Raw genomic sequence first — 15,185 nt, 5'->3', positions numbered from 1 at the left:
GGATCTGGAAACAGATTAGGTATTTTCTTAACATACCCACTGTTTACATAGACAGCCCAATTTGTCTGAATCATGCTTTCCACCCTGCATTGGATGATGTGGTATTTTCACAGTGGAGGGAGAAGGGGCTCACAACAATTGATAATCTATGCATAGATGGTCAGTTAGCTTCATTTCAACAATTACAGGGAAAGTTCAACATGCCAACAACACATTTTTTCAGATACCTCCAAATCAGGAATTTCTTAAGATACACATATCCCACAGTATGGCATGAAGCCAAATAGTCCTACATTAGATAGCTTGATCCTTGTCAAACCCCATTCAAAAAGGTTGGTCTCTAGACTGTATGATGTGCTACAGGCCCACATAGAGGTATCCACAGACACCATTAAAAGGGCTTGGGAACAAGAACTTGGTTCAGAAATCTCAGATGAGGACTGGGTAGAAGCTCTCAGGAATATCAACCACAGTTCAGTGAATGCCAGACACAACCTTGTACAGTTTAAGGTGATACACATTACTCAAAAGTAAAACTGCATAAAATATTCCCCGGACACCTCACCCCGGACACCCCGGACACCCATTGATCGCTCTGTTTGGTACAGTTGATGGGAATAACCACGAAGGGAAAGCTGTCTCTCTTTGTACGCAATTGTGGAAATTGGAGACTGTACCTACCTTTTGAAATGTGGTTACGGGATTTAGGGAATGTAATACATATGGAAAAGATTCGATACAATACCTCCAATAGAAGTCCAATGTTTTACAAAATATGGCAGCCGATACTGGATAAATGGTCCCATCCCGCTTCATAACTGGGTTGACGATCTGCTGCTACTCTGTGCTCCACTCCACTCAATATTTATTTTTGGCTTAACTACTCTGCTTGTAATGACTATATGCTGTCTTCCTATACATGTACCACCTAATAGGATTTAGTTTTATTTTGTGTATGTGTGAGTTAAGTTTTGTTTTGTCATCTAAATTGTCCATCCCATCCAACAGTACAATGAATGTCATTGTTTGTATTGCTGTCTTTTTTATTAGATTTTTTATTGGAAAATAATAAACATATTTATTTTTTTGAAAGAAAAAAAGTGTACTGTATAATGTAAGTGTGTGTAGGGGCATGCATGCCCGCAGGCAGGGACCATTAAATACGACTGTGTCTGACAGGTAGGGCCTTCGGTGTGACACGTGTGGGCAGACATCCATGGTCGTCACGGCGGTTTTTCAACCTCCCACCTCCCTCTCTCTGACTCGGCCCTAAACAGCTCAGGGCACAAGCAGTCTCACACTCTTCCTAAAATAGCCTTGAAGCTACACTCTCCCCTTCTCTCCAATTCATTCCTGTTACATTCATACATGCCCCGCTACAGCTCTGAAATCAGAACCGAAGGCTGGATACTAACTTGAGAGCTGTGTGTGTAACTCCTATTTCCTTGAAAAATGTCACAAAGATATCGATGAATCCAATATAGTCCAAGCTAACGACACCTGACCGGATTAAGCCTTTACTGCGCGTGTAACTCTATTCACTGGGGTACTTTAAAAGGGAGACTTGAAAGGAATGAGAGCACATGACAGAGTGGAATGAAAGACTGACATCAGAGGCCCTGTTCATTTTGAACCCCTCAGAAGCAGTGAGACACCACGTCTCAGAAAAGTGTCTGTGACTGGAGTACGAAGGCCTATGTATAATTTTAACGTCTTAGTTTTAAAGTGTGGGTCGTTGAGGAGTGGGTTCAAATCAAATCAAATCAATTGTATTTGTCACATACACATGGTTAGCAGATGTTAATGCGAGTGTAGCGAAATGCTTGTGCTTCTAGTCCGACAATGCAGTAATAACCAACAAGTAATCTAACCTAACAATTCCAAAACTACTACCTTATACACACAAGTGTAAAGGGATAAAGAATATGTACATAAAGATATGAATGAGTGATAGTACAGAACGGCATAGGCAAGATGCAGTAGATGGTATCGAGTACAGTATATACATATGAGATGAGTAATGTAGGGTATGTAAACAAGTTCAGGACCGCGGCCGCGTGACATAAGCAGTTTAAAACCGAGAGGGATGGGAAGAGGTAGGCCTACCTTGGTGGGGACGTTGACTTGAGTCCCCTTCTCCATGAGCAGGGCGGCCATGTCAGCGTGTCCCTCCTGTGAGGCCAGATGTAGGGGGGTGACCCCCTGCTTGGTCAGGATGTTGGTCTCGGCCCCGTACTGCAGCAGCACCACCGCTATGTCCATCTGGTTCTTCTTCGCCGCAATGTGGAGGGGAGTGTAGCCATTCTGGAGGAGAGAGGGAGGTCGAGAGTACATCAATTCAGTTGTACAGATACCTCAAAAGATGTCCACACACGTACAAACACGCACACACACAGCTTCAAAATGACGTTCGACCGTCCACCCCAAGGCCGACCGACGTCTGTCCTCCCACCTGTGAGGACAGTGACCGGGGGTGGGGGGGGTCTGAGTGACGGGAGGTCTCACCTTGGCCGTGGCGTGGGGGGAGGCCCCTTTGTCCAAAAGCAGGAGCGCCACCTTCTGGTTATCGTAATGCGCAGCGACATGGAGAGGCGTGAGGCCATTCTGTATTGGATTAAACCAGGCTGGTTAGCAGAGCAAGCAGCTATTAATGCTAGCTAGTCAACACACACACACATATGATGAGCGGTGTTACCGGGGTACTATTACAGCGTGTTATTGAGAATTAGACTTCTATTAAAGAGCAAGCAGCAGGAGGCTCACTGGGCGGGTCCTTATTCAAAAAGAATAAGAGGAAAATGATATATTATTAAAATGATTATGTCTTTCCTAAAAGTAGAGGTAAAAACAGTAGTTAATCAAACGGAAAGTTGATTTGGTCAAACTATGCTCACCGGTAGTCTCGCTGACAACATAGCCTCAACACAGAAATACGAACAGACTTTAAAAAAAAAAATTTGCCAGATAAAGCTTTGATATAGACTATTCTTTATCCCATAACAGTCCTTCAAGGTCAGTGAATTATCTGAATCGAAATCGTGGAAATATAACACACCTGGTGAGAAATGTACTTTTATTGTGTAGTTATATTTTCCCTCTATAACATGTAGAGCCATACTATGATTTAGGGTTTGAGTTATGGTAATGATGCTTACCTTCCCAGCAGAATCGGGAGGGGCTCTTTTCTGCAGAAGAAGTTTGGTCACATCCAGGCTTCCGTACTTGGACGCCACATGCAGCGGAGTGAATCCTTTCTGTATGGAGACAACATACAGATGACCATTTAATAATGATTGTTACAAGCACTAACTAGATCTTCAGAAATGCACAATGCTCATGAAATATATAAAAAAAAGCAATCATTTCATAACAGCCTCATTTCCAGATGGGTCTAAAATGAATGTCCAACTAAATGATGTATGTGAACCAAACGTAACGCAATTTAATAACACGCTACATAAGAACCATTCTCTCTACACCCACACTGCTGATGCAATCGTAGTTAATACCCAAAATCCAATGTGCAGTGCAAAACATGCATCTATCTCCCTCTTACAAGTAATAACTAGTCCCAATGTAGCCACCAGGTGGTGCTCTTTAGCCATTGTCACATTGACAGGAGGCCAGGGCTGTTGTGATAGGACAACGGTGCTCTCCCATGTCACATGACCACAGTGTTTACGACCCAGCCCATGAAGGGAGGGAATCCTTTGTCTGTGTAACTCTGGTTCATTTCTGATGTAATGCACATCCGAGTAGAAACAATGTGTCGATGAGAAGAGAATGAGAGGCGCTAATGACGGTCATGTTTGAGGCTCTTGTGAAAAACAGGAGATAAAGATTAGAATTTATAAAATGTGATCCAATAGATGAAATATACGTGATTGGGGACAGAGGCAGAGAGGGGCATGCCTAGGCTAGGACGATGTTCAATGAGCATCCGCTGTCCTCTTTGTCATGCTAACAGTGCCTCGCCCATTTCCCCCCACGAGACAAGGAGAAGAGGGGGAAGGGAGAGAGAGAGAGAGAGAGAGAGAGAGAAAGAAAGAGAGAAAGAAAGAGAGAGCACCTCCATCATGAGAGGTGGATTTTACTGCTTTTATTCAGAGCCCAGAGCATATGAATAAATTAGCACTGATATGTTGTTGCGTCAATGCACATCGAATATCATTCAATGACAACATCAATGTCCTCTTGCAAAATTTAGGAGAAGGGCCCAGATGTTCTCCAAAGCATCATTAACCCTTCATTGATTAAACCACATTAAAGAAGTTGATACTGACAGTGGCCCCCATAGTGGGCGCCTGTGAAACATGCCATACAGTGAGTCAATAGATATTTCATATAAAATCCACAAGGAAAGAAGGGGGTATATTTCATTCGTTTAAAAAAAAAAATCCCCACGAAAATAGCACCAAGATGTACAAGTGTGCATTGTGCATGTGAGCATGTGTGTTTGAGCGTAGGCAGGTGAAATGTAGGCGTGTGTGAGTGTGTTGTGCTCTCCACCAACCTTGGTAGCCAGCGAGTGTGAGGCGCCCGCCTCCAGCAGCACTGAAGCCACGTCCACCTGTCCCTCCCTGGCTGAGATGTGTAAGGGTGTGTATCCGTTAGTCGTGGAGGCGTCAGGGTGGGCCATATGCTGCAGTAGCAGCTGGACTATCTCAGTCTTCCCCAGGCGAGACGCGATGTGGAGGGGAGTCTGGTCCTCCTGCAGGGGTAGAGACATGGAGGTTATAGTGGGCAGAGAATGAGTTTTATTAGAGACGGAGGTTATGGGTGATGTGACTTTGACAGTACATAAAATGAATGGGCAGAGTTCAAGTGCTGCAACGTTTAATTTTACAGCCCTGTTTAATTGTGTTTTTGTGGACGCAATTGGTACTTTTTGGATGGTTTCTTTGAAGAGTTCAACACGGATGACAACAGCCTAATACTGTATGGTAAATGGCGCCGTTAAATGCGTTACCCTGGCTCTGGCGTCCACCAGGGCGCCGTTCCTCAGCAGGCAGCGCACCGCCTCCACCTGTCCTGCCCTGGCTGCCATGTGTAGGGCCGTCTCCCCGCGCTGCACACAACACACACGTACGCGTCAGCAGAAACGCAGACAAACGCGCCAATGGCAGCGTGGAAAGACGCACACCGGCGACAGCGTAAAACAAACAGTGAGCCCCGACCCCCCCGTCACTCACAATGTTGCAGACGTCAGGCGAGGCGCCGTTCTGTAGCAGCAGCAGGACAATGTTGAGGTGACCCATGAAGGCTGCAACGTGGATGGGAGTCAGGCCAGACTTAAAGAGAGAAAGGAAGAGGGCGACGGAGAGAGATCAAATCAGGGAACGTTTCATATTTTCATACATTCTGCACTGTTTATGTGTTTGAAGGCTGGTCTGGTCAAAACATATTAGCTGATGAGACTAGTGTAACCAAGTCTATGTATAAATGGGCAGATGTTATGTTAAAAGGTAGACTCAGCGATATGACATAGATGCAGAAAGTAATAGCGCATAGTGGGTCAATTTCCACAACAACTAAAGGCTCAACTTCTCCGCTGTTCCGGTGCCCTGGCAGCCGCGTTACAACAGGGCGAAGTACACGTGTAATCGTGTATTAGGATGTAACTGTTTACATTTTGAAGGCTAGTGTCCTACCTCTGTGATGGCCTGGATGAAAGCTCCATACTTGACCAGCAGCTCCATCACCTTCACTCTGTTCTTCTTACAGGCGATGTGCAGTGGGGTGAAGCCATTCTGACAGACACACACCCCAGACACAGAATGAATGAAACACACCTACAGTACAGGTGGCATATACATGTAGGGACATTGTTGACATGGTTGAGACAGATAGGAGAGGCCATCTTATTTTCACTCAAAACTTTGTTTTACCAAGTTCTGTCTCTGAGACAGAATCGGCAAAACAGCCACCACACATACAACACATGACCAAAAGTATGTGGACACTGCTCGTCTAATAACTCATTCCAAAATCATGGGCATGAATACGGAGTTTCTTCTATAAAAGTCTCCACTCTTTCTGGGAAGGCTTTCTACTAGATGTTGGAACATTGTTTAGGGGACCTGCTTCCATTCAGCCACAAGACACATTAGTGAGGTTGGGCACAGATGTTGGATGATTAGGCCTGGCTCGCAGATGGCGTTCCTATTCAATCCCAAAGGTGTCCGATGGGGTTGAGGTCAGATAACGCATTTCCACTGATGCAGACTCCAATGGCGGCGAGCTTTACACCACTCCAGCTGACGCTTGGCATTGATCATGGTGATCTTAGACTTGTGTGCGGCTGCTCGGCCATGGAAACCCCATTTCATGATGCTCCCGACGAACAGTTCTTGTGCTCACGTTGCATCCAGAGTCAGTTTGGAACTCGGTAGTGAGTGTTGCAACCGAGGACAGATGGTTTTTATCTGCCGTTAGTTCGTAGCCTAAGCTAGGGCCTAAGCTAGGGCCTAACTGTAGCACTTCAGCACTCTGCGTTTCCATTCTGTGAGCTTGTGTGGCCTACCACTTCGCGGCGGAGCCGTTGTTGCTCCTAGACGTTACATCTTAACATTAACATTAGCACTTACAGCTGACCGGGGCAGCTCTAGCAGGACACAAATTTGATGAACTGACTTGTTGGAAAGGTGGCATCCTATGAAGGTGCCACGTTGAAAATCACTGAGCTCTTCAGTAAAGGCCATTCTACTGGCAATGTTTGTCTATAGAGATTGCATGGCTGTGTGTTCGATTTTATACACCTGTCAGATAGCCGAATCCACTCATTTGAAGGGGTGTCCACATACTTTGTATACATAGTTTATAGAGGCCTAGAGTATTGGAAGTCATTGTATTAGTGGTAATAGGAGTGTGAGTATTACCAGTGCTCTAGCGTTGGGGTTTGCCCTCTTGTCCAGCAGCAGCTTGGTGACTCTGTAGTGACCGCAGTGGGCGGCGACGTGCAGCGCCGTCAAGTAGTCCAGTGTGACATCATCAACAGGCGCCTTGTGCTGCAGCAGGTGCTTGACGCACTCAACATGGTCGCCTTGAGCTGACATGTGGAGAGGAGACAGACCGTTCTACAGAGAGAGAGAAAGAGAGAGAGAGAGATAGAGAAGATGTTCAGAGAGAGGGTGTGTGTTAGTGATACATGGGTCATCTGTTTGTTCACCCGCACCCGCCCATAATTGCTAATAACCCATCCGCAACCGCCCGACTAGAAGTGATAAAGTGAAAATCGGAGGCCCGCGCAGCAAAGACTTTTAGGGACCGTGGAGCAAATGCAATAACAAAAAATAAATGGGAAAGGTTTTCAGTGCAACATTTCCAAATTACATCAGTTTGACCGATTTTAAGGAAATGAAAAGCTGTTAAAACAACCCAACATGTTTTTGATAAGAGTTCAGTTCGACTACAATGCATATTTTAAGGGGTTGAAATACTATCAGCTTTAATGACGCTGATAAAGAGAGCACCACCACCTTTACATTAAATTCATTCATTCATTCTCTCAAGAAGAAATCAATTTTCGCCACTCTTGTCCCCGGGGTAAAAATTTAAATTTTATTTATAATTTTACTGCAAGAAATGCTTCATTCTGAAGGAGTTAAAATGATATACGGCTCAGTGAGAGGTTATAGACCTACAGCCACTGTCCAGACTTCAGTTAGGTTACTAGTCCATATAACCCATCTGAATAGTACAGTTCCCTTGACGTACCATTTTGAAGTCCCCGTCTTGTTGTCTGTCAAATTTGTATATCGCCTCACAATCATAACACATAAACATAGCCGCCACTCTTTTAACACTTCAGCAAATCTTTTCCCAAACATTAGAATACTGTTCTGGCCCTCCTTCTATTCATTCACAGTTCTTCTCTTATTGAATTAAACTCTGACATTGTCCTTTTTTTGCCTCAGTGGATCGACATGAACTGTTTCTGCTTAGATTTAGGCTTAGGCTACGAACTAAAGGCAGATCAAAATTGTTATGTTCTGTTAATTACTGATGTCCCCTTTAAGGCGGGAGCACCCTTGGTCATGTGCAGTGTTGTTCTATGTTATTCTGATACTAACTCGTTTGAGTAAATGTGAAGCTCCAGTTCAATTGCTTGTATTCCGAGTCTTTCTTATTACATAAATAAGTACTAAGTGTTAAGACACTACAAGAATTATGAAAGAAAAACCTCAATGTAGCCTATAGATATGAATTACACAAGAATTATACTTTTTTAATGCATTGTTTTCTATTTATTCAACCTGCTGATATAACCATGGGGTACTGGGTGTTATGAGTGTGTGTGTTATGAGTGTGTGTGTGTATGTGTGTGAGTGTGTGTGTACCTTGGTCCTGGCCAGCATGGGTGCTCCTCTCTCCAGCAGTAGCTCCACTGCAGGGTCATGTCCACTCCTGGCCGCGCAGTGTAGAGGTGTGAGGCCGTCCTGCAGAGAACACACACACAGATGGTCAAATACACACACACACACACACACACACACACACGCACGCACACACACACACACACACACACATTTATACACCAATAACCCCATAACACATGAACACGCACACACAAAACGACCCCCAATCTCACATGAATAAAGGTACAGTATTTTGTATTTTTTTTTATATATATTTTTTTCGATCGCGTGATTTTTTGGGGGATTATCTGTGGCTATGACCCCTGAGTATCTGAGTACATTGATTATCAGTGGACGAAAGGCTTTGTTAAGTTCAAATTCCCATGTCAAACAATGGACACATACAGTTGCTTGCAGAGACACGTATTGAAACATGGCGGCTGAAATTTCCTTGACCTTTGCTTCAGTGGCATGTTAACCTCACCACTCTCTGTGCACAAAGGCAGGGACACACACACATGGACGCACACACACAACAGCACAGACAAAACAAAAAATACAGTAACTCTGCTTGTGTAATAAAATGCACAAAGAAAACATAAGGATGGCCCCGCTGTTAGGGTTTTCTAGGGCACTCGTGTTGTTTTTGTTGTGGAGCCCGTTTCCCACTAAACACACGCAGGGCTTTATTATTTTTATCAAATCTGCCAGCCGGGTACAGATGTTTTCCTGATTAGACAGACTGCTTTACTAGAATAATAGAGTTATAATCGTGATAACTGATACCCGGACCCACACTGACCCGTCTGTGGCAATAACAGAGCTGTGTTATAACCTAGTCAGCGTACCAAATGGCACCCTATTTCCCTACATAGGTTTCTGGTAAAAAAATAAAAATAAATTGTGCACTATCGGCCACTGGTCATAGGGAATAGGGTGCCATTTCAGAATTGAGACGTAGCCACCTATATGATATTATATCAACATTAACTCTGGACAATACAAATGATATGGATATATAACACACAGCTAGTAGAATGGTAACAGTCTAAACAGGCACTGTCCTGCCCTGACCAGGAACTGTACCGTTATCTAACACCGAGTGGACGTTTTCGTTACGTTAGGGTCTAATCACATCATCTTTATTTATACGATGTTTCGTTTTAACTCTTTAGAATGATATTAGGATGCAATACCTTGGCAATGGACGCATAAACATCTACCGCGTAACTAAAAACAGGATGTTTTCTGTTATGAAAGAGGGATAGATTGTCAGGCTCAGGGAGGAGGGAGGTATGGTAACGGAGTGATTTGAGAGAGCTGGGAGAGTGGTTGCGTCAGAAGGGATTTTTTTGCCCTAAGTTAATGCAGTAAGCTGATTGAGCAGCAAAACGGCCAAGGACACAAGAATAACAGCGTGTCAAAATGGAGGGCTTTTAGACTCAACAAGTTGTTCTCTAGTGAGCTAGCCGTAAATACATAGTGCTGCAGCTCTCACCGACACACACATCCAACAGCTATGCAGTACACACACACACACACTCCCTATCTCACACTTATCAACACACCCACACCTACATACAATATGAACAGTGAGTACACCTACTTATAGAGTACATCAACTTAAAACACACACACACACACACACACAGGCACACACACACATTGCACACAGCGACCCAATGCGTCACCACTGGCTGTGAATGAGACGAGGATACATTGCTGCAGCTGAAGGAGATATACACGGCTGAGTCTGGTGGAAAGTGACTGCAGCACTGCCACTGGACAATAATGACAGTTTGGTAGAAAGGACACTGCGTCACACACTTGTGCACAGTGAGGGGGTCAAACGGTGTGTGTGTGTGTGTGTGTGTGTACTGTATGTATGAGTGTGTGTGTTTGTGTGGACTCACTCTAGTCTTGGCGTCGATCTGAGACCCCCTGTCCAGTAGGAGGCGCACCATGTTAGCGTTGCCACGCTTAGAGGCCACGTGGAGGGGCGTGATCCCATTCTGAAATACATAGAACACAATGGAAGACACATTTAAAACGAAATAAACCAATGAACTAATGGTATATAACTACCTATCCTACTGTATACACATGTGCTGTTACAAGGCCAGTATACCGTTTCTATTACGAGTAATGTTGCTACATACAGTATCCCCTGTTTACCTCAAATCTTAGGTTAGCGTTTTCTTAGGTTAAGGTTCTCTTAGGTTAAGGATTTCTTAGGTTAGGGTTTTCTCAGGTTAGGGATCTCTTAGGTTAGGGATCTCTTAGGTTAGGGTTTTCTTAGGTTAGGGTTTTCCATGGCATTATTGTTGTTGTTGTTGTGGAGCTTGTTTACTAGTAAACACACGCAGGGCAAAATTATTTTATCAAATCTGCCAGCCGGTACAGATGTTTTCCTGATTAGACCGACTGCTTTACTAGAATAATAAAGTTATAATCGTGATAACTGATACCCGGACCCACACTGACCCGTCTGTGGCAATAACAGAGCTGTGTTATAACCTAGTCAGCGGACCAAATGGCACCCTATTCCCTACACAGTGCACCACTTTTGACCAGTTTCTATTACGTGCAATGTTGTTCCACAGACAGTGGGGGTAGTTCAGGACAAGGCGTCTATTGACTGATGTCCTGCTTTCTAATATACCTCAATGAATTTCCTTGCTGGGACAACAGAGCTTGAATTGAATGGAACTGCTGATGAATGGCTCCTGTTCATTCTTTCTGTTAGGATGTGTCATGTTATGTTGGCGTTCGGCCACTCCTCTGATTTCTGTGAAATCCTGACAATGTGAAAGCTGAGCATTTTTTCCTCAGGCTGGTCCAGAGCACTGCAGGACACACAGCTTGTTATGTTGACTGTGACTGGAAAAAGTGCCTGAGAAAGTATGACACAGCAGAAATTACAGTGGTTTTGAGTGTTACCTTTCTGCAAATAAAAGGTACGGTTTCTGACTGTGGAGTCCCTTGCTGAGTTAGTAGATTTGTGCTTAAGTTGTCGACACTAAGGGCTCAGTCAGAACAGGACTGCATTGAGTCTGTGACCTTCAAGTAATCTTTCAGCTTGGCCAGGCATCTCTCTCCATCTCTCGCCTTGAGTTCTGTTTTCAAGAAAAGGACTGGCATTCTCCTAAGACTCATTCCTCTCTCTGTCTGTGGCTATTGGGGACCACACAGATGGACATGAGGATTCCGAGAAAAGGGAAGTGCTGAGGCGGAGGGTATCATTGTCCTAGAAAGCAACTCAATCGCTGACTGTGGGTTCCTAAAGGGCATTTCACTCTACTCGCTTAAAATGTGTGTGTGTGTGTGTGTGTGTGCGCGTATGGGCTCTAAAGTCTCCTGTGTTTTATGGTTCTTGGACTCAGTGCTGTGTTGGCACAGTGTGTGTGGGCAGCCCTTCCTATAACCTACAATCTTTGCACTATTTCCAGTAAAGGAAAGAACACAAAGGAGGGTATCGTGATGGATCCCAAGACCTCGCTGCTGTTAGGTTCTAATTCTCAGAGTAAAAAAACTCTACGGACATTATGAAAGCTTAACTTCTCTATGGTAGGGGGCAGCATTTTGAATTTTGGATGAAAAGCATGCCCAAATTAAACAGCCTTCTACTCAGGCCCAGAAGATATGCATATAATTAGTAGATTTGGATAGAAAACACTCTAAAGTTTCCAAAACTGTCTGTGAGTATAACAGAACTGATTTGGCAGGCGAAAACTAGAGAAAAATCCATTCAGGAAGTAGGAATTTTTTGTTGTTGTTGTAGTTTTCTATTCAATGCCATTACAGTATCCATTGACTTAGGACTCAAATTGCAGTTCCTATGCCTTCCACTATATGTCAACAGTCTTTAGAAATTGTTTCAGGCTTGTATTCTGAAAATGAGGGAGTAAGAGCAGTCTGAATGAGTGGACCCTGCCGTGTCAGAGAGCTTTTTCATGCGCACGACCGAGAGAGTGCCTTTCTTGTTTACCTTTTATATTGACAACGTTATTGTCCGGTTGAAATATTATTGATTATTTAGGCTAAAAACAACCTGAGGGTTGAATATATACATCGTTTGACATGTTTCTATGAACTTTACGGATACAATTTGGATTGTTTGTCTGCCTGTTGTGACTGCGTTTGAGCCTGTGTATTACTGAAGAAAATGCGCAAACAAAACTGTGTTTTTTGGATATAAAGAGAGACTTTATCGAACAAAAGGAACATTTGAATCCTACAGACGAAGAACCATATATGTGACAATTTTTCCATTTTAAGATAATCAGTTATTTTTATATTATTAATTGTGTGTACCACATTAGGTGTTTTATGGTTGACAAATAATTCACCATACCCATATCTTCCAACAACAATTTATATTTTTTTGTTATTTCAAAAAATACTTTTTTTTCTGTATATCTCCAGTGATGATTTCAGTTTGTGGAAGAACAGTATATGTGACATTTTGCATGACTCTTGTAAGATGTCCTTTTTTAACACCTGATATGATGTTTTAAGTACTTTCAAGTACAGATGCCCTTCATGTAAATAACTTAAATGCAATATGCAGTTAATTCATTTGTATGGAGGTTCATTTAAAGGTGGTCTATCAACTTTAGCAATGATGACTTTTCTTAAAAGTTGAGTCATGAAATCTTAGTCTCATTTAAAATGAAGTCCTCAATGTGAACATACCATAGAACTACAAAACACTCCCAATCTATACACAGAATGAGTTTGTATTGCACCATTGTGTAACACAGCACTTTTAGAGTTAACGTCAATGTACGTATCATTACTGTCAAAGTTAAACTATGCAAGTGTTCAATATAGCTATTATAATAATAGGCGTTTTGTCTTATTTCTAACCTGTTCTAAGCCGGAGAGAATCAACGCTTGTTGTTTCTCGTATGGGACAGTGTAGAAACTGTTGAACAGATGCAGCTTGCGCTCATCAGTCACTTTCCACACTCCTTTCTGCACGTCGTGGAACACGCTCTTCCCTGCAGGATACAGTGTAACTAGCTAGCTACTGTAGCCATGTCGAATCATCCGGTGGACGGAGAAAAAGTAGCTACCTATGTTTCTTCTATAATCTAGCAATAACATTTGTAACGATAATGTATGAGTTATTAGCCAACGAACTTTAGCTAATATGTTTTCTCTATAGTTACAAATTAGACAACCCACAACATACATGTTAGTTACTGTACTCTATAGCTAGCTAGCTTGATTGTTTGATATACGGTTCTTCCACATACCTCTTTTGGACAGCTTTACCCAGTTTTTTCTTGACCCTTATGATTTGTATATGGTTTTCCCGCATCCCGTAAGATCTTCCTTTGCCTGTCTTTCCATTCTTTTTGTTTTGTTTTACGTTTCTTTCCCACATTTCTGTGATTTTCATCAGCAACAGAAAGGTTGTGCGCTTGTCCGTCCATTCTGAGTGGTGCACATAAACGGTTATTCCACGAGAGCCTATCTTTACATTTAAAATGATTGTTAATTAGCGCGTGGAAAGCTTGTGAAACCGGTTCACTATAGAAAAAGGGTGTCCAATAATGATTGTTCATGTATATCTCATTTTTTTGTAAATGTCACATATATGGTTCTTCGTCTGTAGGATTCATTTATTGAAGAAATGAATGTCTTCTGAGTGCAAACATATGAAGATCTTCAAAGGTAAGTGATTCATTTTATCGCTCTTTCTGACGTGTGTAACTCTTCTACTTGGCTGGTTACTGTTTGTAATGATTTGTCTGCTGGGCTATGTTCACAAATAATTGTAAGGTATGCGACACCGTGGTTGGATTCACAAGAAGTTAATCTTTAAACCTATGTAAAATAGTTGTATCTTTTCTGAATTTTTATAATGAGTATTTCTGTATCTGAATTTGGCGCTCTGCAATCTCACTGGATGTTGGCCAGGTGGGATGCTAGCGTTCCACATACCCTAGAGAGTTTATTCTTCCCAGAGGATCAATACAGCTGCATTAGACAAAACATGTTTCTACCACCACAAGTATATATACTCCAATTTAGGCACTCCTCCTTCTCTCCAATCCTTTCATCTATTGTGGTTCGACAGGAAGATGAAGTAATAGGGTAATAAACTGTAATTTCTCCCTTAAGGGGATCTGACTTGACCTCAATCCCTCATTTGCCTAATCCAAAAATTTTCACCTGTATCCCCCATAGCAATCCTGTGACTTCCTCCCATCCACCCAGCACATTCCAAAGCCATCTGGCTCCTACAGATAACCATTAACTTCTGATGTCAAAACCAGTCTCTAGGATAGCAATGTTCCAAGTTTAAACCAGAATCCAACACTGCACAACAATAGCGCACCTGACTGCAGATCAGAAGGTTGTTGTAATAGTTTCAGCCTGTGCTATGGTAATGGTACCTACCCTAGCTGTAAAGTCCACAGCCGCCCCACGATTTAGCAGTAGTGTGGCCACGTTCACGTTTCCATAGTGGGCAGCAATATGAAGTGGCGTGAATCCACTCTGTAACACAGGGGTGAACATAGCGAGAGGGAGGGAGAGAGAGACAGTGGGTTAGATACTAGCCTCATTCATGACCCCCAAAGCCTGACCCCTGACCCTTGACCTCCACTATCCCAGCATGCAGCAGTCGCATTAACCATCATCAAAGGGAAAAAAGAAAATTAAATTAGTAAATGTGAAAGAGCAACGCTCCAAACTCAGAAGAGGGAAGAAACCAAAGAGATGAAGGGAAAGAAATCTTAAAATTCAGTTTCAGAAAATTATGACTCAATTACACACATACACGCAAATTACGTACTGTAGGCATACACACAAACA

The 15,185-nt window shown here is 43.0% G+C and overlaps 1 protein-coding gene across 7 annotated transcripts in view; it reads right to left on the bottom strand.

The window, feature by feature from the left end:
- The window catches only part of ank2b (ankyrin 2b, neuronal), a 164,376-nt gene that overhangs the window by 55,767 nt on the left and 93,424 nt on the right, over positions 1-15,185 (bottom strand). For all 7 annotated transcript variants that reach the window (XM_036987751.1, XM_036987750.1, XM_036987755.1 and 4 more), the window contains 11 exons: positions 14,769-14,867; positions 10,271-10,369; positions 8,340-8,438; positions 6,879-7,076; positions 5,652-5,750; positions 5,193-5,291; positions 4,970-5,068; positions 4,514-4,711; positions 3,156-3,254; positions 2,506-2,604; positions 2,107-2,304 (listed from right to left, as the gene is read on the bottom strand). In XM_036987751.1, the coding sequence (XP_036843646.1) occupies positions 2,107-2,304; positions 2,506-2,604; positions 3,156-3,254; positions 4,514-4,711; positions 4,970-5,068; positions 5,193-5,291; positions 5,652-5,750; positions 6,879-7,076; positions 8,340-8,438; positions 10,271-10,369; positions 14,769-14,867 (1,386 nt within the window). The remainder of the gene's footprint in view (positions 1-2,106; positions 2,305-2,505; positions 2,605-3,155; positions 3,255-4,513; positions 4,712-4,969; positions 5,069-5,192; positions 5,292-5,651; positions 5,751-6,878; positions 7,077-8,339; positions 8,439-10,270; positions 10,370-14,768; positions 14,868-15,185) is intronic.

Source organism: Oncorhynchus mykiss, chromosome 9 (genome assembly GCF_013265735.2).
Source record: "Oncorhynchus mykiss isolate Arlee chromosome 9, USDA_OmykA_1.1, whole genome shotgun sequence".
Taxonomy (NCBI): Eukaryota; Metazoa; Chordata; class Actinopteri; order Salmoniformes; family Salmonidae; genus Oncorhynchus; species Oncorhynchus mykiss.
Note: the sequence above shows the minus strand (reverse complement) of the source record. Positions and strands in the feature narration are given on the sequence as shown.